This window comes from Mauremys mutica, chromosome 7, assembly GCF_020497125.1.
Source record: "Mauremys mutica isolate MM-2020 ecotype Southern chromosome 7, ASM2049712v1, whole genome shotgun sequence".
NCBI lineage: Eukaryota > Metazoa > Chordata > Testudines > Geoemydidae > Mauremys > Mauremys mutica.
Window position 1 is genome coordinate 18439249 of NC_059078.1, and position 21802 is coordinate 18461050.

General features: G+C 44.7%; 1 protein-coding gene across 1 annotated transcript in view; it reads right to left on the minus strand.

The window, feature by feature from the left end:
- Positions 1 to 21802, minus strand: part of PLXND1 (plexin D1) — a 137041-nt gene that overhangs the window by 13809 nt on the left and 101430 nt on the right. Inside the window, exons 26-32 of the mRNA XM_045023825.1 lie at positions 12579 to 12725; positions 10163 to 10319; positions 8378 to 8481; positions 6681 to 6744; positions 3654 to 3688; positions 1360 to 1464; positions 362 to 525 (exon numbers count right to left, since the gene is read on the minus strand). Of these exons, the coding sequence (XP_044879760.1) occupies positions 362 to 525; positions 1360 to 1464; positions 3654 to 3688; positions 6681 to 6744; positions 8378 to 8481; positions 10163 to 10319; positions 12579 to 12725 (776 nt within the window). The remainder of the gene's footprint in view (positions 1 to 361; positions 526 to 1359; positions 1465 to 3653; positions 3689 to 6680; positions 6745 to 8377; positions 8482 to 10162; positions 10320 to 12578; positions 12726 to 21802) is intronic.

A 21802-nucleotide genomic window follows, 5' to 3' on the forward strand; every position in this document is an offset into this window, starting at 1 on the left:
CCCAAATATATTTCTTCAAAAATCTTGTGACTTTTAAGACAATCTCATGACTTTTTGTGAGCCAGACTCAGGATTTCTGAATACCTGAGGTTGACAATATTGCTAGCGCTCTGTCCTCACTTGCCCCTCTGCTTTCCTGTCCCCCTTTCTGCCCCTTTTTCCTCTGTCCCTTAGTTGTACCCCTCAGCTCTCCGTTTCTGCCCCTGCCCCACTTCTCTGCCCCACCACGCACTCTAAATCCTGTATTCATTACCAGCTCTCTGCATTATCACTCTAACGATTATTTCAAGGCACTTTGGCTTTGCATCTACTTGTCCTGTGAGCTGGAAAGGATAGAAATAATGGGTTGCATCTTCCAAACCTGTTGGTTTTCCAAATGTGCAAAGTGTCAGGGTCAGAGATCCCTCTTTTCTCCGCTTGCTCCTCCAGAAAGTCAAAGAAATACTTGATAGCCACAGGCGGCTTGTCCTCTCGCATACAGAGAATGGCTTTGAACAGGTCATCCAGGAACTTCTGCAGTGTTCCCTAGGGGACAAGCGCACATAGCATTGGCCAAGGTGAAGCAGCAACAACTAAAAGTAAGTTACTATTCTAAGGGGATTGGATTTGCTCTTCACAAGTGGAAGAGACTTTGCTGCCAGTTTAGTAAATCCAGGGAGGAGGGGGATGCAAAATGGGAGAGAGAAAGGTTAGTTTTGTGCCTGGTGATATAATTAGCTCCAGTTTGGATTTAATTTCCTTTGGCATAGAGGTTGCTTTTTCTTACTGCTGGGATCTCAGAGCACATCTGTGATTGTTCTGCACAGTAAATAGAAAACTAGAGACTGTTGGCCATTCTTAGGATCGCTGGTCCAGCTATACATCACACTGGGATTAAAGATGGGCTTGAGCCCAAGCCCTGGATCCAAACACCCTTGGAGTGTAGGGAAGTTCCAAACCGAATGCAGATTGAACCAATGCTCTTCCCCCTCCTCTGATCTGAACATCCCCAAACTTTGGGGAAGTCTGTCCCCAAATCTTAATTTTGGGTCTTGAGCCTCTGTCGTAGTCTGAATCCCTTTCCTAAGTGTATAGGCCAGGCCACAGGAAGGTAACATGTGGCTTCATTAGGCAGATTACCAGCTAGAAAGTCAGAGAAAACTATAGGGTCTGCTTATGTCCAGCAGCCTCAGCCTCCTTATATTCGGTATGGCAGAGTCCCATCTCTTCTCTACAGTGAGGGATGCTACAGCACCCATCTCTACTCAGGGCATAATGTAACCTTGCTTAAAAATAACAAGTCACATTTTATGACAGAGCTACCAACAGAAATCCTATTTCCCATAAACAAAATTCTCACACTGCCCCAGCTTCTCTTACCTTTGTAGACAGTAACCTGGTCAAGTAGATCTCAGGTAGGACTTTTTTCCTATGGCTCTGTCTATGGGACTTCTTATGTTCAATCAGTTCATCAGTTGGAAGAACCTGAGTCAATATAAAAAATATATGCTCATGATTCCTGCCTTCAGGACATCTTTTTACTGAGTAAAAAGGGATGTTACCAATACACCATTTATATATTAAATAAAACATTATCTATGCTGCAAAACACACAATTAGATTAGTTAAAACTGAAAGAAACTTAAAGCTCAAACTGACTTTTTGCTATTTGTGCCTTTTGTTCTATTTCCCTTAACTTGGACAACAAAAATGAACCGATCAATTTCATTTAAGTTTTTGCTCTGTGTCACTTCTTGAATTCTCCCAGTGCTGCTGTAATTTGGGATATCAGCAACACAAGGCCAGGCTTACACAGAAAAAGCAGCTTGCCTTGAAATGTGGAAAAAGCACAAAAACATTGTTTGATTTGTTAACAAACCCCTGCTACCTTTAAAACAAAAAACAAAATCTAAATGTTCCATTGTTCAGATCATTGAATTAATGCCCCGGCAGTGCCCTAGCATGTCACTGATGAACCTCTCATTATTATTTTCTAAGTGCACTTCCACCCTCTCTCTCTTCTCCTGCAGTGCTCTAATATTTTTTATTTGAGCACATATTTTTTATTTGGAAAGATGTGAAGTTCCTAAAATATTTCCTGATGCTTGAAATGCCCCTTTCCCCCTTATAACTTTTAACAATACATCACTTCAGACTTTCAGAGTGCTGTCCAAACATGAACTCGTAAATCCTCACTACCCCACTGAGATGGGTGAGTAATAATATTTATTTATTAAGTGACTTGCCCAAGGCTTCAGTGGCAAAGCTGGGATTAGGAAAAAGGCATCTCTCTCCTAGCTTCTTGCTCAGTCCATGCTGTTGTTCTGAACTCTCTAATGGTAACGGGCAGCTAGAGCAGGCCACAGATCTCTGCTCTGTTTCCATTGCTGCACCGGTTTTATGTTCCATGCTGGTAAGACTGTCCTATATGCAGCCTCTCAACCCCGCTGTTGGTCTCTCTGAAGGGGAGGTACCATGGGGAGCCAGCATCTCACTGAGTGCAGTGTAAAGGGGTTCCTCTGCCACTATCACACATAGTGTTTCAGCCTCACGGAGCTAGGTTACATTAACATAATCAATGCTGAAAGAGGATTTTCTCCTCTTCCATCACGTACATGGAAATGACATGGGTCCAAAAGCAGAAATACCGTGGGGGGAAGAGGTTACCAGGAATATCATAATAATATAGTCATATTGAGTATGATTCTCCTCTCCCATCGAGTTTCATACCATTGGAACTTACCTACCCCTACTTTGGAATGTAACTCTTTGGGCCAGATCTTTAGCTGGTGTCAATCGGAACAGCTCCATCGACATCAGTGGAGCTATGCTGATTTAGGCCAGATGAAGATCTCTTGCTATAACAATTCATGACTGAGCAACAGAATAAAAAGGCTGGAATCCTTCTGTATGGCAGAAACAACTTCCTTGTAAAGATTAAGTTAATAGGCTTGCAGTGCACTCCATTTTTTGAAACGTCCCCGACTAGCAGGGTTTTGCTCTTCCTGTATCTGTTAGTTGGCAGCCATCAAAAAGGTGAAATATGTTTGAGACTATGATCAAGATTAAGATAAAAACTGAATGCTCTCTGCCAAACATACCGTATGTTCAAGTATTACCTTCTTACACAAACAACACAGTAACCACAGGGGGTCAGCCAACCCCCTGGGCAGGTCTGATCATCAGCCAACAAGCTAGCTGGGTGACAAATGCATCCGCCTGCATTTACTGTACATATGGAAAGCATTCCTAGCTTTGCCTTTGACAAAAAAAACTCCGCACAGCATTACTGCCCTTTGAGTGCACATTAATACATTGCTGCAAGGCAGCCTCATTCCGTAACAATTGAACTTTGCAAATTCCATCTGGCCAGGCCTCCTTCCCACCCACTACACTCCTCTAGCTAAGTAATTCTTTTCCCAGCCACAAGACAGGGCTCCAGGGAAGTTGTTGTTGGGATTTGTGTGCACTGATTGCCTTTTCCTTAAGTTATCAGTACCTCCTTTCTCAGGCAATTTCCTGGTGAGAGGGTCCAGTTCCCAAATAGACATTTCCTACAAAGGAAAGGGGGAGGAGGTGGGAGATGGGTGAAGTAACCCCCCAAGGAAAACAGCCTTGGCCACACACAGTGGGAGAGTCATTAGCCTTGATTGCTTTTGGAACGGGATACTTACTAAATGAAAGTATTTTTCGGTATCCAAATCCTTCACTGGAAAAAATAAAGAAAAACAGAACAGCTTAGTTTGCTATGTTGTGACGCAGACAACTTCATACAGAATCAGCTAATGGAAAAGTTTGGGTATGGGTGCTGTGTTTGGGGGAAGGCACAGCAAGGACAACACTTAGTGATTCCTGTACAAGGCACTTTAGCTAATCCTGACAGCCCTTCTGTGAAGTTGGTATTTAACCCATTTGACAGATGGGGAAACTGAGGCAGAGAGGCACAGTGACTTGCCTGAAGACCATGTCAGAGCCAGGATTAGAACTCGTGAGTTGCCAAGTTCCAGTCCTGCACTCTGAGCACTAGTTATGTTTGGCCTTGTCTGGGCTGTACTTCAGCATTTATCATTACTGGACAACATACTGTTTGACTCAGATTTCCGGAAGTCTCTTATCACCCAATCTCAGAAAGGAAACTGATTTCTATATGCTGACTAAAACTGGCGGCCAAAAGCTGCTGTAACTGTTTGTTTGCAGGCAATGATTTCTGCTCTCAGACTCTGATGGTCAATAGCTACAGGGAAAGACCCAGCAAGACATACATTTCTACAAAGGCACATTTGATTGGGGAACCATCCTGAATCTACTCCATTTATTCTGTGAGTGTGTCACTCTAGCATCTCTGTGGGGGAGAGGGAGGGTAGGTGTTTCAGCTGCTTCAGCTGCTCTTTAAACTTGCTCTTGCATGGCAGTGCAACACTTTCCCTCCACCCTCCGCTCCATCCAACGCAACCCTCCTCCTCCATCAAAGCAGTGCAAAGATCTTCAACATTCTTGTGGCTTAAAAGTGATCTCAAAGGCAAATGACATTGGAGCTGTGCCATTTTTTCTTCTTTAGCACGTGTGAAGGCCTAAAAAAATTGGCAGCCTTTAAACTTTATGTTTGATTTTTTTCTTCATATGAAATTCTTTTCTACCCTGCCTTTGCCGGATGACTCTATGCAGCACTTGAGAAGTAGATGAATGCTGACATTAAAAGAGACTGACCCTGCATAATTGAAAGGGGAAGGGATCTTTGATTAGAGAGTTTAAAACTCCTCCTTGTCTGTTTTGTTTTTGTAAACACCTATTCAATGCAAACATCCAACAAACATCTGGGAGAAAAAGTTTCTTTGTGAAAGATTCAAACACCTTCAAACTGAGGGATAGATAGATCCCGGCCCCATTTTCTACACAGTACTTGAGCAAACACAGGAGGAGACTTGATAATCCAGATGATTAAAGTTAAAAAAGAAAGAAATCAGAACCCTCCCCTCTCCTCCACCCACAAATTTCAATAGTAATAAATAATAATAATAATAATTATTATTATTTGTATTACCATAGTGCCCAGGAGCCCCAGTCATGGACCAGGACTCCATTGTGCTAGGTGCTGTATAAACAGATTAAAAAGGAGCTTAACACAAAAGGACACAAAATCAATTGTTTTTCCTTTTTACAAGTGACCTCTAAAACCCTTAGTACTGGAATGAAAAGTTTGGAAGTTTCATCTCAGAATGTCAGAGTGACACATGAGGATTGACCACAAAACCTTGATCTACTACTTGTACACCACTCATCCAACTAAAAGCTCTTCACCCCTGTGCCTGATGTGAAGCATTCAGCAGAAACTGGGAGCTGCGCTGTCACAGCACTAAACCGCAGCCATTCAAGTACAAAGCGTGACAAATGGGCCTATTCAGCAACATTGATGGAGATGACCTCATGCTGTCCAGCCTGATGACCAACGTATTATATTCCCGGCAGTCTCCGGTCCTGCCCCCCCACCCCCAGCTCTGCCAAAATACTGCAGCAACACTGCTCCCAGCTCTTTGGATTCCTTTTTTTTTTCTTTTTCAGATTGTTGGCCGCCACACTGAGAATGTCATGCACTGCAGTCAATAGAGCACTAAGTGTCTCTGCTCTGTCTTGCTGTCTCTTTGTCTAGCCATCAATTCTGGCTGCGGGTGCTGCACCGTTCATATATAAATGGCAGGATTCAGCCACACAAGTTCCTGTAGCATAAGCGTTCTGTGACCAGTCGAAGACATTTGGGGCTTGTTGTATCTCAGTAGTAAAGAATCCAATGGAAAGGAAGGGGCAAGAGCTGATTGCTCATTCTATATATATTTGCCACAGTGCCATGAATGCCTCTTCACTGAATGTAGGACACAGTTTAATCATAAGCCCCATTGGGTAAAGAGCACCAGCTGGAAAAACAACTGGAGATCCTGATATACTGTGCCATGAGCTCGGCACTCCAGAGGGCGCCACAGCCGGCCCTACAGGTAGCGCTGAGGCAAAAGTCTTCGACAGCTGAGCACGTGGGTGCGTGCACACCCACAATGGAATCGACATAAGAAAGCACTCGAAGAAGAACAATTGGAGATCCTGTTGGAGCTCTGATAGCTTCCAAAGGACACAATGATCTATTCCATAGTCACAGGCTCACTTAGAAGTAGCCAGGCCACCCTGCCCAGCAACGCTGACATCACGCTACGACTGTGGGGCCAAATCCTCAGTTTTTACTCCCATCGAGTTTTACTTCAGGCTCTGGGTCCCAGAGAGGATCACAGCTCGATAGCCTGCCATGCTGTGCAGCACCACAGAAAAGAGACAGATGAAGCTGAAACTGAGGGCATCCAGCACTGGGGCTGCAGGCATCTCAGAAAGATCTGCCCTGTGTACTGATGGGGGCTGCCCATGTGTCTACAGCATTCCCAGGCAGAGAGGAGATGTGTCATAGGCTGAAGCTGATTATCATCACTGGTTGAATGCTTGATGCATTTCCGGGGATGGTGCTCCAGGAATGATGGGAACCACAACATTCTAGCTAGCCATGAAAAGGTTAACCCCACACTCATCTGTTCAGCGAGAGGTCTGAAATGTGCAGTCTGCAGGCTCTTTGCACCTCCTCAGAGCTAACCCTGATTCTGCTTCCCATCTCTAAAAACAAAGGTCACCTGCGCCATCACCGAGAAAGAGAGAGAAAAGCAAATTACCTCGACTTAGCGTGGTGTCCTTCTTATCTGATAAACTCATTGCCAGAGAGGCACCTTCAGGAATCTGAGGAGGACGAGAAGAACAAAGGTAAGGGATGTCAAGGAATACTCGGGATTACAACTAAGCGAGGTAGCTCTGTAGCTGGGGCAGCCTTGTACTGGTGATGCAGCTGTGTTTGAGCAGCAAACATAAACTGCCTTGCTCAAGATGACAACCACACCTCACGGAATAAAATGCTCTGACGTTAGCCCCAGATTTAGGTGCCTAACTCCCAATATTTCAGTGACATCAACGGGAGTTAGGCACCTAAATACCTTTGAGCATCTGGGCCCTAGTGACTAATGACACAGGTGCCTTGCCACTTTCAGAGCAAGGCCCACACTTCATCTCTTTCTCCAGGCTAAGAAGACGGATGGGAGACTGGCCTTCGCTAGGAGCGTGAAGAAATACACTATCTGGATTTGACTGATGCCAAGCAAGAAATTAAATGCTCTGTGTGTGTGTGTGTGTTTGTGTGTGTGTGTGTGTGCGTGTGTTTAGTGCAAGCTCCTCTGGTGGGGGAACTATTGTTATTTCTAAATAAAGAGAGAAAGGATGGTCCAATGGTTAGTGTGGTAATCTGGGACTTGGGTCCCATTCTCTGCTCTGCCACAGACTTCCTGTGACTATGGGGAAATCACTTGGCCTCTCTGTGCCTCAGTTTCCTGTCTGTAAAATGGGGATAACAGTATGTCCCTTCTTCGCTGAACAAACACCTTAAAGACAGTGATGTGCTCCAATACTATGGTACTGGAGGCCATATAAGTATCTAAGATAGATAAATGGTTCTAGACACCATGGTGATGGACACCTCAGATTTATGTATTAAAGTAACAACACATCAGATTATTCAAAAGAAAAGAAAATGGCTTTTCACATTTAGATGCTTTCGCTCCCAAGGAAGAATGCCACCAACTGTAGATTGTCAGCTTTTCAGGGCAGGGACAGTCTTTTTGTTCTGTTTTTGTGCAGCACCTAGCACAACGGGGCCGTGGTCCCTGAATGGTGCTCGGAGGTACTAGCTCAGTAACAGTGATCATAATGTTTCACTTTTGGTTTTCCATGCACTGTGCTGCAGTGCAGAGTGGATTGTGCTTCCAGCATTCCAGGGGAAGGGGAAATCAAGAATCCAATAAAAACCTCCAGTTTTCATTTAGTTTTAAAAGTAAAAAGAGCCAAGAAAACACCTCCTTTCAGATCAATTTTTGGTGAAACCACATGTAACCTACATTTTAGGCTTCAGCTCCTTGACAGTGTCACTTTAAGTGGAACGCCCTGTTACAAAAACAAACAGCTCCCATTTGTGGGCCAGAGCCTGCTCTCAGGACAGTCAATGGCAACTCTATCATAGATTTCAGTGGGAGCAGGGAACGGGAGTGCTATGATGTTAATCAGCATGAATGGTGGCCATTGGGAATAGGAGCCTTTTATGTTGTCAGTAATAACTTGTTTTGCATGAAGAGCATTTAATTAATCTCAATGTGTTGCAATATTAATGAGTTTCTTGCCAGGGCAGATGTCTGTTCCCCGGAAGCTCTCATGGAGCTATGGCAACCTTCCTGCTTGTCTCTGCTAATCCTCCTTGGAAAGGGAATGTCCCTGAGGACAGACTGGCTGGATGGAAGGGAAGTCCCTCTGTGAGCACTTTCAGTTTTACCTTGTAGTGGGCTAAAGTGTTGAGCTTCTTTCTGCCATCCTCCATCACTGAAGTGTCATCGAGGTCCCGCAGGACGTAGCTGTCAGTGCTTGTGGCAAACCATTCTAAATACAGACAAGGGAGTTAATGCAAAGTCAGCCTGAGCAGGGCACGTGTACCTTGGCTTGGAGCAATGTGTGCTTAGATGCCACATTCAATGTAGAGAACAGGTGCTTGGAGGTGCTGGGGGCTCTGCTGTGCCATGTGACTGGGACACAGCTGCTTCTCACAGACCTGCGATAGGAAAGCTTTCAGGATTAACTCGAGAAGCGGGAAGTGCAATTTCCTGGCTTAGGGCAGGAAGGTGAACTGGGGCTGAGCCCAGCTGGACTGAGGGAGGTGCAGAGGGTTCTGACCATCTCACCAGGTGCTCAGAGACACTGCAAGTGTGCAGCCCTGTCAGTCCCCATCCGGCATAAATTCTCCACTCCACACAGTAATCTGACCCACTCCGCACAGTGCACAAGAGGGAGGGCTGTGCGGTGTGGGCAGAGAGCGGGGATTGCTGTGCCTGGGCTTCATTTTACCAGATACCGGGCCCCAAATGCCAGTGTGCATCAGCCAGCAGAGAAAAAGCAAAGTGTTCCCGCTCTTCTGCAGGATTACCAGGAGACATGTACCGGGGCACCAGCTAGTGGTGAGCAGAGTGAGGGGCAGGAGTGCTACTTGGTGCACATCTTGCCTTCTGCATGGGCATTGCTTAGAGAGGCTTTGGTCATGGTGAATGTCACCCCTTCGTGGTTACCTGTGACATTGAATTCCAATGGCCACGTAATCGTCTCCATTTTTCCCTGAGTGCACTTGCCTAGTACGTCACCCATGGCCACACTCACCATTCCAAGTCAATTGGGATGGGGAGCAGGGCCAGGCAACATCTTGGCCAACTACTGACAAAGAGCTGAACAGGACACAGCTGTTTCCTAACTTTCCCTTTCATTGTTAGGGGCTGGATCACACCTGGCTCCCGGGGTCGCCGCTTCTGTAGGGAAAGCCCCTGGCGGGCCGGGCCGGTGTGTTTACCTGCCCATCCGCAGGTCCAGCCGATCGCGGCTCCCACTGGCTGCAGATCGCTGCTCCGGGCCAATGGGAGCTGCTGGAATGGCCCCATTGGCCTGGAGCAGCGATCCGCAGCCAGTGGGAGCCGCAATCGGCTGGACCTGCAGACGGGGCAGGTAAACAAACCTGCCTGCCAGGGGCTTTCCCTACAGAAGCGGCGACCCCTGTTTGAGAAACCCTGCCCTAGGTAGATAAAGGAAATGTCTGAGTCTATGCCCAGACTAGTGCTGGTAAGGTGATGAATGTTACCCATTAGTATGCAGCTACAAGTGTCCGCAACTGAGAGTAAGACAGCCCATGCTGGGCTGAGCAATACAGACAGGGGCCAGAAGAGAGGAGGGCAGGGTTTAAGAAGGTGCAAGTTAAAGTACCTCTCCAATGTCCTAGGCTTTTCTCCTGTCCACTTGCTGTGTACATAACACCAGCTTCTCCTGTCCTAATGTACAGCACTTCACACAACAGTCAAACCAACTGGAATTTGGCCCTATGACTCATTCCCAGGGATCACTGTTCCCCCGGAAGAGGCTCTACTTCCTCTGGGTATGCCCCCTCTCTATCCACCCAACCGGCCAATGCCGATGCCAAGAGCTGACAGCTGCTCTCCCTGACAGTGGGCACCACCCTGTACACAGTGAGCTCCTTCACCCTTAAAATAAGGACTGGCATTTCTCAAAGGAAAAGAGTCTTTACCAAGGTCAACATCTTCTACTCTTGGCCACTGGGAGTACGGGACATTCTTGCAAAAAGCTTCAAGGATCTTCTCTTTAACTTGACTTAGAGTATCTGTGTCCATGACCCGAACACTCAGGGAGTCCATGCCGCAGCCTTGGAAGGACACGTTGAGGTTCTGTGGGGAGAGGCAGAGTTAGGGTTGGGGTGATCTGTAATGGATGGGGATGATCCATAATGGGCTGTTGATTCCCAAGGGCACCAAGAGGTTGCAGGGCACGTACGGTTTTTATTGGTACATTCCATACATCGTGCTGCTACAAATCCCACTGAACAGAATCTCTGTCTGAGTCTCAATGCTGGTGAAAGATGCTGATTTACAGCCCTGGAGACTGAGGGCCCCTGTTTATTCACAGAGCCAGGGGTGCATGAGGAGCAACAGTGCAAGCTTCCCCCACTCTGCCCTGCTAAAGGGCCTTAGCCCTGCCCCACAGGGACCACCTCTAAGGGTGAGAGGGCTGTTCAGTCTCCATGGCCATTCACGTCCTGCTGAGACTGGTGACAAGGGAGACAGTCAGTGCCCATTGTTGTGACTTCCTGCAATGCTATGAATGGACTCCCTCAGTTGCATAAAGGTTTTGTTGTATCAGCCGTTGGGCCAAGTTTAGTACTGGGGTAAGCGGGGGCAGTGACATGGGAGTCGATGAAGCTGTGCTACCTTATGGAAGGGGTAAATTGGCCCATTGTGCAGAACATCGTGAAAACCAGCCAATCACAGGACAGCAAAGTGACGGCTATCTTCAGGGAGAACAGGACTGTGTGGAGCGTATCCTGTTCTCCCCCGTGGTGAAGCTGCCAATGAAGTCAAAGGAAGAGCAACAGAGGCTCACATTCTGGGTGTCCAATCACATCGCTCCTCCCAACACAAGCTGGGCTGATCCAGTATTCCAATTCAAATCCCACTTTCCAGTCAAAATTGCTCCAGCCTCTCTCTCACCCCCCAACACCACCAGCTTGATTCCAAACGAGATTCGGCATCACCCCCCCATTTTGCACCCACACTGTTATGGGTGTTGTTTTTGTGTCTCTGTTAACAGCAGGCCACTTAAAATCACGCCTGAGAATTACAGCTGGAATTTTCACAGGAACCCAATGGAGTTAGGTGCCCAACTTCTTTTGGCTCCTTTGCAAGTCCCCGCCTAATGTGTCAATTGAAGCATACACACCGAGAATGCATGGCAAAGAGCATGGAATACGTGCATACACAGGCAGAGTCAAAGGGAAAAGTTTGCCCCTAGCATCTAACGACAGGTCGGTTTTTTTCCAAGGTGAAATGTGCAGCCAGATTTCAAACCAGCTTCAGTTACCATCATTTGGAGGCTTGGCCGTGAGTCTGAACTAATCCAGGGCTCACTCTGCTTCCAGCTGCCTACCTTGCTCTGGCTTATTTCTGTTACTTGCAAGCAAAGGGTCAGCAACACTCCCCCACTCAAACTCATGAAGTTACCATCTCTGCTGAGAAAGTTAATAGCTAGAGTCCTGCTGCTAATCCTCCTTAGTCTGCGCAGGGAATTGAAAAAGTAATCTGCAGAGATGCAGCTAAGGATATAGGGTCAAAACCTGCTCTCAGTCACACTGGTGTACATCTGGAGTGGCCTCACTGATTTTAGTGGAGCTGCTCTAGGTTTCCCCCACTGATATCAAACGCAGAATTTGGGCCAGGCTCTGGATAGGCCTGTCTACTGCATTCTCTGTCAGACTGGTGGTAACAAAGTCTCTTTGAATATACATTTTTGTCTGACTTATTCCTGAGAGGCATTTTACAGGATTACTTTTCAGCAGGATTCCTATAACATCCTGTACAAAAGCCTTCACACCAGACCTGCAACTTTATAGCTAGCAACTTCTCATTGGCACTGAAGTCACTGACCTGCCAGAAACTGTAAAGAGGAGACACTCTTTGTTCTTTAACCCTCTGACTGCCAGAGAACAATATCTATCTATTTAGCATCACCCCCGATCTGGGCCAATCAGATGGACTCTGCAAGAGCCAGGTTCAATATGTTCCTTTTCTAGGTTGTTGCATGCCTGCTTTTGAAACAGTCAGGGTCACCACTGCACATGAAAAGTGCCTACACCACTGCATGTCTAACATGTACGATTATCACAATTACATGTGCAAACTGGGTAACAGCATTTGCAGAGGAGGGTGAATCATCTACATGCCCAATAATCTGATCTGACTGTGCGATCAAAGAAACGACACATGCAAGCGAAGGTGCAACATTACACACATACTTTGCGAGTACAGTTGCACAGCTATCTCTTTTTAAACATCAGCCTCTACAGTTTTCTTGGGCAAACATTTTTAAATTGCCTTTTAGGCTTTTGCAGAATCCTGACATGGCATTACATGAGGGGTTCAAGACTCACTTACCCTTGGCTTTGCCTCAATGTTCTCTCTCAGCAGCCATTCTTCATTGAGAGTATACCTGGCTTTTCCCGTGATGGCATCAATGGAACCCTTGTTGATCTGCTGTTTGATAGCACAGAGCAACAGGAAGAAGGGCTCTCCGACTGTCTCCTGGGGAAAGAAAAGGAAAGGAAGTGGGTAACCAGGAATCAATTAAATTAAATCCTTCAAACTACATGGTCCTTTAAGACAAGGTCTGCACAGATGCACCAGCTAATATAGTGATTTCATCCTGCAAGGTCCCAGACACCTCTGGAGTTGGAAGTACCTGCTGTTTAAGGGACTGATCCATGCCAGGTGCTGAGAAATCCCTGGAAAGAGCTCAGTGCCCTCAACTCCCACTGAATTCTTGGGAGCTGAAGGCATTCAGCACTTCACAGTAACAGTACCTGGCAACAATACACAACGCGTCAGTTTAGGACAGGAAGTGAAGAAGGATGTCACACCCAGCTGAGGTCACATGGAGGGAATTTTAGAGAGGCAGGATGTGATACCCCAAATCAGGCTGACTAACTCCTACACGAAGTGTTGCAGGATCATGAATTACCACAAATGGGACATGGCTTTATGTCTCATAACTAGAATGCAGTGGTTTATATGGTTTAAAATATATTGACAAAATAGAGAGTGTATAATATAGCACATTGAGCACAAATATAAGCTCTGTGGGGCAGGGACTCACTTTCACTATGCATTCGTACAGTCCCTACCACAATGGAGCCCTGCTCATTAGAGTACTATCCTAACAACAAATAGCAATAGCTTCCTGCTAGTCTCAATCCAGTTCATCTAAACATATTTACAGCAACGTTTCTGATCCAGTCACTCCAGCTACACAGATGCCCTAGAGAATTATTATCTATTTCCTTTAAAAAAAATTCAGTGCTGGAGTACATCCCATCCACCCTAATGTTCATGTGTGTGTTCTTCCAAATGAAGCAAGTGTAAATTATTGCACACTTATATTTTTCTGAGCATCACATATACACATGCAGGCACAGACATACGTATATGCACAACCCTGCCATCTGAAACTCTACCCAAGACAACTGATATCTGATTATTCTGACATTTCTGAACATGAGATGCTAGAGCCTGTTCAATCTGCTTCTTAATTAAAACTTGGTGAGCCTTCTATTCCAAATGCCTTATAATTGCTAAAGCAATTAGTTTGATGTCAGTTCTGATTCTGCTGCGTTCAGTGCAGTTGATGATACGACACTACAATATGGGTGTAGGTGGGCACACACCATCTGTGCCATGGTGCATATCTTTAATTTTCCAAGGGTGACATTTCTAATGAAGGTGGAAAGTTTACTTGGGGCTGCTGTGGAAGTTTAACAACTTTCTGTAACATTCCTTTTGAATGGGGTAACATGCTAGTCATCCCAAAAGCACACGCAGGAATGCACGGCTGTGCACTGGGAAAGGTGTTTAGGAGGAACTGGTTGTGATTTTAAGGATTGGGAAAAGTTGCAGGGCTTGACTAGAGATGTGAAAATGAGAAGGCATGGAGATGACTTTGGTGAAAGGAGAATTCATAGCCGTCATGCAAGAGGATGACATTAACGCTGAGAGAGTGTTTTGACAGGAACATGCAAATGTCATCTGCCTGCATCATTATGTGATTTAGAGTTGGGGGGGGCCTATAAATTAACCTCATTGCATTCAGTGCTCCGAAAGCTGGCATTGCTATTATGAATCAGGACTTGCGCTGTTTTACACAGCATGTGATCATGTATTTATGGGGAAGGGTCACAGGTGCTCAGTTCAGATCTGGGATTTGAACTCCATCCCCTGAAAGTTTGGAAGGTGCTTGAATCCTGGATTTAGATTCAGCCTGTTACAGAAAGAAGGGCCAGTCATGAAAGCTGCATCTAGATCCTGATTCAGATTCAAACCCTCCTCTCCCGCCAAAGTTTAGGACAGGTGGTTCGATCTGGTTCAAGGCTCATCTCTGTCCACAGATCATGACTGCATATCTTGCTTCCACTTCTCAGACTCTTCAAAAATCTCAGCTAGAATTAAATTACACCTTAGTCATAAAGCTGCCTCCAAAGCCAGCAAAAGCTTATTGTGTGAGAGTTCTGCTGGTAGATTAGCTATTTACTACTTGGTTCCAACCTACTATAGCGTGTTGAGTGAAGCTGATCATGTGGCAAATTTTTGTGTACATGAACATACCATGGAGGGAGAATGGTCCAAGAAATTGAAATGGGTATATCAGATTCTGCTGTAGCATAAAGGATCATGGTCTAACACCCAAGAGTAATAACACAGAAAATAAACCACAATGCTCAGCCTGTTAGATTCTATTACTGTGATTGGCTCTTAAGCTTTTGTGGAAAGGGCTGTTGTGGAAATCTGCAAAAACATTAATCAGACAGAAAATTTCAAAGATGGGAAAAGGAGGCTGGCAGGCAGGCACTGAAGATAAAATGGCTAACTTGGAAATCTGGACTATTGCTGGGAAACCAGTTTGGAAATGAGTCAAAAACCGCTGTTGGACTCAGCTACTTTTGGGGGAAGAAATTGAACTAGCAAAGATCAGTGTTGATTCAGGAGAAAAAATAGATTTGTTTTCAAAAAGCACATTCTCCCCTCCTCCCCCAGTTAGGAATGTATTTTAATTAGACTTTTAAAAAAAATTTCTGACTGCAGTGTTATGGGCTCTTAAAATTACCTTGGGCACCAAAATAACTTTACAGTAATAGAAAGCACAGTAAAGGCTGGCATCATTTGAACTGTTCCATGCATGATGCATGGGGCTTAGTTTTTATATGCCTGGATTGCAAAAGTGACTTGGAAAAAAAATAAGATTCAGAGCACAGACGGGATTCAGATGTTACTCCCGCATTAATGAGCTGATGTGTCATTACAGATGTCCTCCTGGGAACATATTACAGACATTTCCAACATGCTTGAGCAGAACAATGGAAAACTCCTGTTTATTCCAAGTGCCCAGTACTATGAAGTTCCCACCAAAGTTTCAGGCTAAACGAGTGCTTGCCATATGAGGACAGAGGATACTGGATGTTAGAGATGGACCCCAAACCCCACCCCAGATCCAAAGACACCCCATGCTGTTTTGGATTTCCACTTTTGTACTGACTCCTTATCTGCGTCATGGAAAGAACCAAAACCCAGATCCATCCATCCCCACAGGTTTTGGGGAAATTGGGATCAGGACCCAGATCTGAACATTTTATTCCCGGTCCATCTCTAGCTAATTACTGTGCCATTAACTTTCATTTTCACATCCTCTCCACACTTCCTGGGTCTGTCACGGACTAGACAGCAAAGTGCTGAAATAACACCGGGAAAGGATCTTCTTTCATATTTCCTGTATAATCATAAGTATGCAGTACTGACATGGATAATTTCACCTAGATCTCCAGCTCAGTTCTGCAGTCAGTTCAGATCATTTGGATAAGCTTTCCATACACATCCAAACTTCTAGATACTTCTCTGACCTTCATCCAAACTCCAAACCTCCTGTGATTTTGCCATCATATGTCCCGAATCTACCAAGGTGAATTCCCCCTTATCATAATAACAACTCCACTCACTACAGAGGTGCTGCCTTAAATTTAGGCTACTGGTGATTATGGTCATTCTTAATTTTGTAAGGATCTCTTCTCCATTTGCAGACAACTTCTCAAACCTTTCTTTGCTGCAACTCAAATGGATGGGCTGTTCGGCAGAACATTAATATAAAACAAATGTTTAAACCGTGTAATGTTAACTTACGAGGGAAAATACAAGCAGTTGGAATTTTTCCGCTGTACAGTGTAAGGGGCCTTTTATAGCAGCTGTTTCAAATAGACATTGTGATTAATGGGGATAATTCAGGAACTAAAAACAGACCCATCGTCACATAAGTCTCATGGCCCAGTGCTACAAGGGGGCTGGTAAATTTCTTTACCAAAGACCAGCTGTGTAAAGGGAAGCACATTTGTTTCACAGACATTAGGTGCACAGTGGAGGTGTCTGTCTATCACTGGCAATTTAAATCTCAGACTTTGGGCCAAAACAGCATTGGTGTAAATTCACCTGACTTCAGAAGATCTGCATTCAGTTATGCCAGGATTTGATCCTGAGACTCTCCTTTATTCCTGCCCTACCCACTCTATTTGTGTGGCTCTGGGTTCCTCTCTGTCCTTTGCCACAATCAGGCCAAGGCTGGTGTGGGAGCCAGGGCCAGCTCCAGGCACCAGTGCAGCAAACCGTTGCTTGAGGCGGCCAAGGAGAAGGGGCGGCACGTCCAGCTCTTCAGTGGCATTTCGGCGGCGGGTCTCTCAGTCCCTCTCGGAGGGAAGGACTGGCCGCCGAAGAATGAAGCTGTGCTGTAGAGCAGCCACCGAAGTGCCGCTGATGGCAGCTTTTTTTTTTTTCCTCTTTGCTGCTCGGAGTGGCAAAAAAGCTGGAGCCAGCCCTGGTGGGAGCATTCTCCTCTGGAACTCCTGCCACCTAGAATGGACTGCCTAGATCTCCCCATCTCTTCTCTCTTTTCACATCTCTGCAGGAAACACACTGTTTTCCTTTGACTGTCTCCTAACTTCTGTCTCCCACTGCAAAGCATTCTGGGAGGGAGATGATTAGAAAGACACTGTAGAACAAAGCTGTGTTGCACTGTAACCACAAATGTTTATTTTTCAGAAAGAGGAAAACACTCTGTGGTGAAAAGTAGAACAATAGCTTTTATTTTCATAGCTTCAGGCACACCACATAGATCAAGTGGTGGAACAAAGCCACAAGTGAATTACGTTAGCCTGTCCCAAAGGAGTGAAAACCAAAAGGGTCAGTCTACTTCTCATCACAGAGCCTTTTGCGTCATGAAGCACACGCAACACTTTTCATCTTTTCATGCTGGAAGTCAGTTCTCTCAAGTAGGCCCAAACTTTGGTACTGAACAAACTGGTACCAAGGAATTAAACCCTTTAAAGAAAGAATAGCTTCTGCTAGTGCACGGAACGTCCGAACCACCAACATACACACACCGCAAGCCAGCCTCAAGACTGCATGATGCAGACGGAAAAAAGCGTCTAGCACAGCACCACCTTCTCTTTCTTAAATGCCAAAGTCCCCGTGATTGAGAGAAGGACACAAAACAAGTTTATTTTTTGTAAGTGTCCTAGGGCATGGATACCTGTTTTTCAGTGGTCAAGTGGGCTGTTATATCTGAGGCTTCAAAAGAAAAGTTAAATAAGCAGCATTTGAAAGTACTGTATTTGTGAGTACTTTAAGGGCCAAGCTCCCCAAAAGTGACTAGTGATTCTGGACACCCAACTTGAGACACCTTAAAGCTGCCTGATTTTCAGTAAGTGCTGAGTGCCCTCCCTTTAAGGTATCTCAAGTCGGGCATTCAAAAATGGAGGCACCTACAACCACTCAGCACTTTGAAAATCTTCTTGGCCAAGGTACTGATTGTTGTTATAGCTGAGACTAGACCAAACCTCTAGTACAGTATTCCTAAAACATGGCCTGCAGTATTCAGCCTAGTAAGGTGGTGACCCTGTCAGTTTTCGTAGGTTCAAGCTAGATTAGTACTTGGCTAAGACACCGAGATGTTGCAGAAAGTTGTGCTGGTGGGTCACTAGGTGGTGCTCTTCAGAGTTGCTGCCACAGTGTGGGGTAAGGGTACTGTGTGGCTGGAGGGACCACATATTTAATGAGATGTCACACTTAGGTGTTAATCACCAGACAGACAAAATGTACAGCAACTGTGATAACTACTTAGATGGTTTGCCCGTTTTTCAGATGTGCTGAGCATCCACAAATTCAGCTGAAGACAATGGAAGCTATCCTTCACATTTATATTGTTAAATAGTACATGTAAAGGGACTGGACAGCATCAGTGGCTTGCTAGCCTTTCTTCCTCTTCATCTGCCCAATAGCCAAGAGCTATATTGCAGCTAAAGGATGGCTATTGGGCAGGGCCGCCCAGAGGATTCAGGGGGCCTGGGGCAAAGCAATTTCGGGGGCTCCTTCCATAAAAAAAAGTTGCAATACTACATAATTGCCCCACTTCCCTCCCCCCTGCCCAGGCAGCCCTGCTATTGGGCAGATGAGGTGGTACCATCCCATTTCAGCCAAAGCAGCTCGCTCTTCAGTTTCTTGCTATCTGCAGGTTTCCCCCAAACTCCACCAGGTCAGGTCTTCTCCCCAGAACGCCACACAATTATAGCATTATCACAGTCCTCATTCAGTATAAGTGTCTACTGATAACATCTGTCTTTTATCTTCCTCTGTATTGGGATAAAGCCAGGGTGCAGATGGAAGGAACAAATCATTTACAAGCCAGCTTCATGTTTTATATTAACATCTATGAATCACAATCTGTGTCTCTCTCTCCTATTACAAAGAGCTGGATCCGTGGACCAAGCCCTATCTTCGAGATAAGCTTCCAGTCCAATTTGATGAGCAGAAGGTGTGATCAGTAGTCTCAATTCGTACGGGTGTCGATTGGTAGCTCTCTCACCATTTGTACCGGACACACAGGAACTTACAAGCCACTTAAGAACTGCAAGCACTTTTAATTTCCTTTGTAAGCCATCCAAGACCCAAGTCCCATATGATAAAACTCAGCTTTTTTCTGAGAAAACTGTCTTGCACAATGTCCATTTCCAGAAGAAATTAGGCAGTTGCTCTGGGTTGTATCAGACACCGGCACATTTTCTTAGTCTCACATGTGGCCTTCACTCTCCAAAAGGAGAGATCAGTAATTTTTTGCATATGGTTTAACTATATGCACAAAACCAAAAACCTAAATGTTTGTACTTTACAATTCTTGGACTTCCATCACCAACCACAGGTATAGTCCGAATTTCCTTAAATTTGTGATATACACCTCTACCTCGATATAACGCTGTCCTTGGGAGCCAAAAATCTCACCGTGTTATAGGTGAAACCACATTATATCGAACTTGCTTTGATCCACCGGAGTGTGCAGCCCCATCTGCCCGGAGCACTGCTTTACCGCGTTATATCCAAATTTGTGTTATATTGGGTTGCATTATATCGGGGTAGAGGTGTATTTCACATCCTAGGTATGTCTTTCAAACTCGTTTGGCATTTTAAACAAATTCATATTGGTCTTTTTTCTGCTCCTTTAGTGTTCACTTTTTGAAAACATTTGTACCATTGAGTTTTAATAGCCTGAGCACAGGTTGGATTTGCTTCCTATGGATATTCACATCAATAACCCAATGGATCAGCTAACAGCTTATCCATCAGCGATCAGAAACAATACCATCTGATTTATTTGACCAACCCCAACTAAGCATGAGCTTGAATTATGAATAGCAAGCTATAGCGTAAAGAAATATGGGGGAAAAGTCATTAAATAACATTGAATGGCAAATAAATCTGAGAAATGAGCAATCTGTTCACAGGGATTTTGTGAATGGAAAAAGAGGCCAAAATTCAGCAAATGAAAGAGCTGTTCTAAATTATTTCCTAGTGGCTAGTAGGTAATATATATACGGGACCTATATCTCAACAACCCCTGAAATCTGGTCCAGATACAGCTTTGGATTCTGTGCCTTGAGCCTCTCTAATTTAAAATAATACACAATTGATGATGATACTCAAAATATAGGTAACTACACTATGGGTCTGAATCACCAGTATGACACCAGTGTAACTTCATTGACTTCAGTAGAGTAACTTCTGATTTACATTCAAGTACGTGAGATCATCAACAATATATTTTACATATACTGAGCTATGTTAGAAAACTATCTAGGACAAGTTTTCAAAAGCAAACTACAAAATTGCAGGTACAAATTTTCATGGCTAAAGTTTGTGTGGTCATAATCCCTGACTTGTTCATGCAGGCAGCATTTGTATATGGAAATCCAGTATTTACCCATCGAGCCAATTTGCATGGACAGATGCAGTGTGTATACAGAAGGCTATGTTTCTTCTGTGGATGCAAAAATTGGACTGTTGAAAAATTAGTCCAGCAAATTTGCAGTTTGGGTTGAAGCCTCTTGGAAATGAACAAGGAATGACAATGGCCTCAATTATCAATATTATGAAATCTGAATAACTCTCGACTGAAATCTCAGAGCCAAACATCTGGAATTTTGATGAAGTTCAGATCTGGAGCTGAATCTAACCTTCTCATCTTTGGTGCCTCTCTAGTTGGGAGTCACTAATGTTCCCATGGTCTTGGCTAAAGAGCACTTCCTTGGGCTACCAGAAGAGATTTTCAGGGGAATAATCTCATCTTGATGCACTGCCATCCCTATTCATTCCAGTACTTTTTCTGATTGCAGTTATGCAGATTATCAATCCTCAGGCTTCAGGTAGGGTGCCAATTTAGGTTGGATGTATTCCTGGAGGTTTCATGACATGACATAATCTTTAATTAAAGATTAATCTTTAATTCCTGGAGACTCCAGGACAATCCTGGAGGGTTGGCAACCCTAGCTTCAGGACATAACATGATCATCAGCTAGGACTGAAAGAAATTATGGTACACATGGGCATATTATAGTACTGATCCCATGGTGAACACAGTAATTATAATTACTATACAACTGGAGGAAATCTGGGAGGTGCTTTTCAAAAACCTTTAGTTATTGGCCTAACTCTACTCCCACTGAAGTCAAAGTCCCATTTACTTCCATGTGATCAGAGTTAGGTTATTGCTCAGTTCTTCTGAAAATCCTACTGCTGAAGCATCAGGAATTGGCAAGTGTTGAAGACAGAACATGGAGCACAGGGACCATTGGTGTGTTCTGATATTGAAGTTATGTTCTTTTTATATTACAATGGGTAGATCCTTAACAACAGGAAGAGAAGAACGCTTTCAGGGATGGAAATCCAAGTCTCCAGCCTCTCCTGCCTCCCAGGACAGGCTCTGATTGACAGATTCAGAATGGCAAATACACTTTGGGCTTAAGAATATCAACAAGCAACTCAACAATATTTCTCCTCATGTGTTACAGACTTCTCCTCAGTACTCTGTGCCCTTGCATTCAAAACAGAGCGGCACTGAACCATCAAAGAGTGATTGATGGGGCCATGCAAACTGGCTCAAAGAAAATAAGAATTGACTAGAACTTCTGTCAAAAACTCAAACCATTTTGGCAAACTAGCTTTTTAAAAAAAAATTATTCCCTCATGACTCTGCTCCACACCTTCCCAATGTATGGTGAAAAAAACTGTTCCACTGGTGA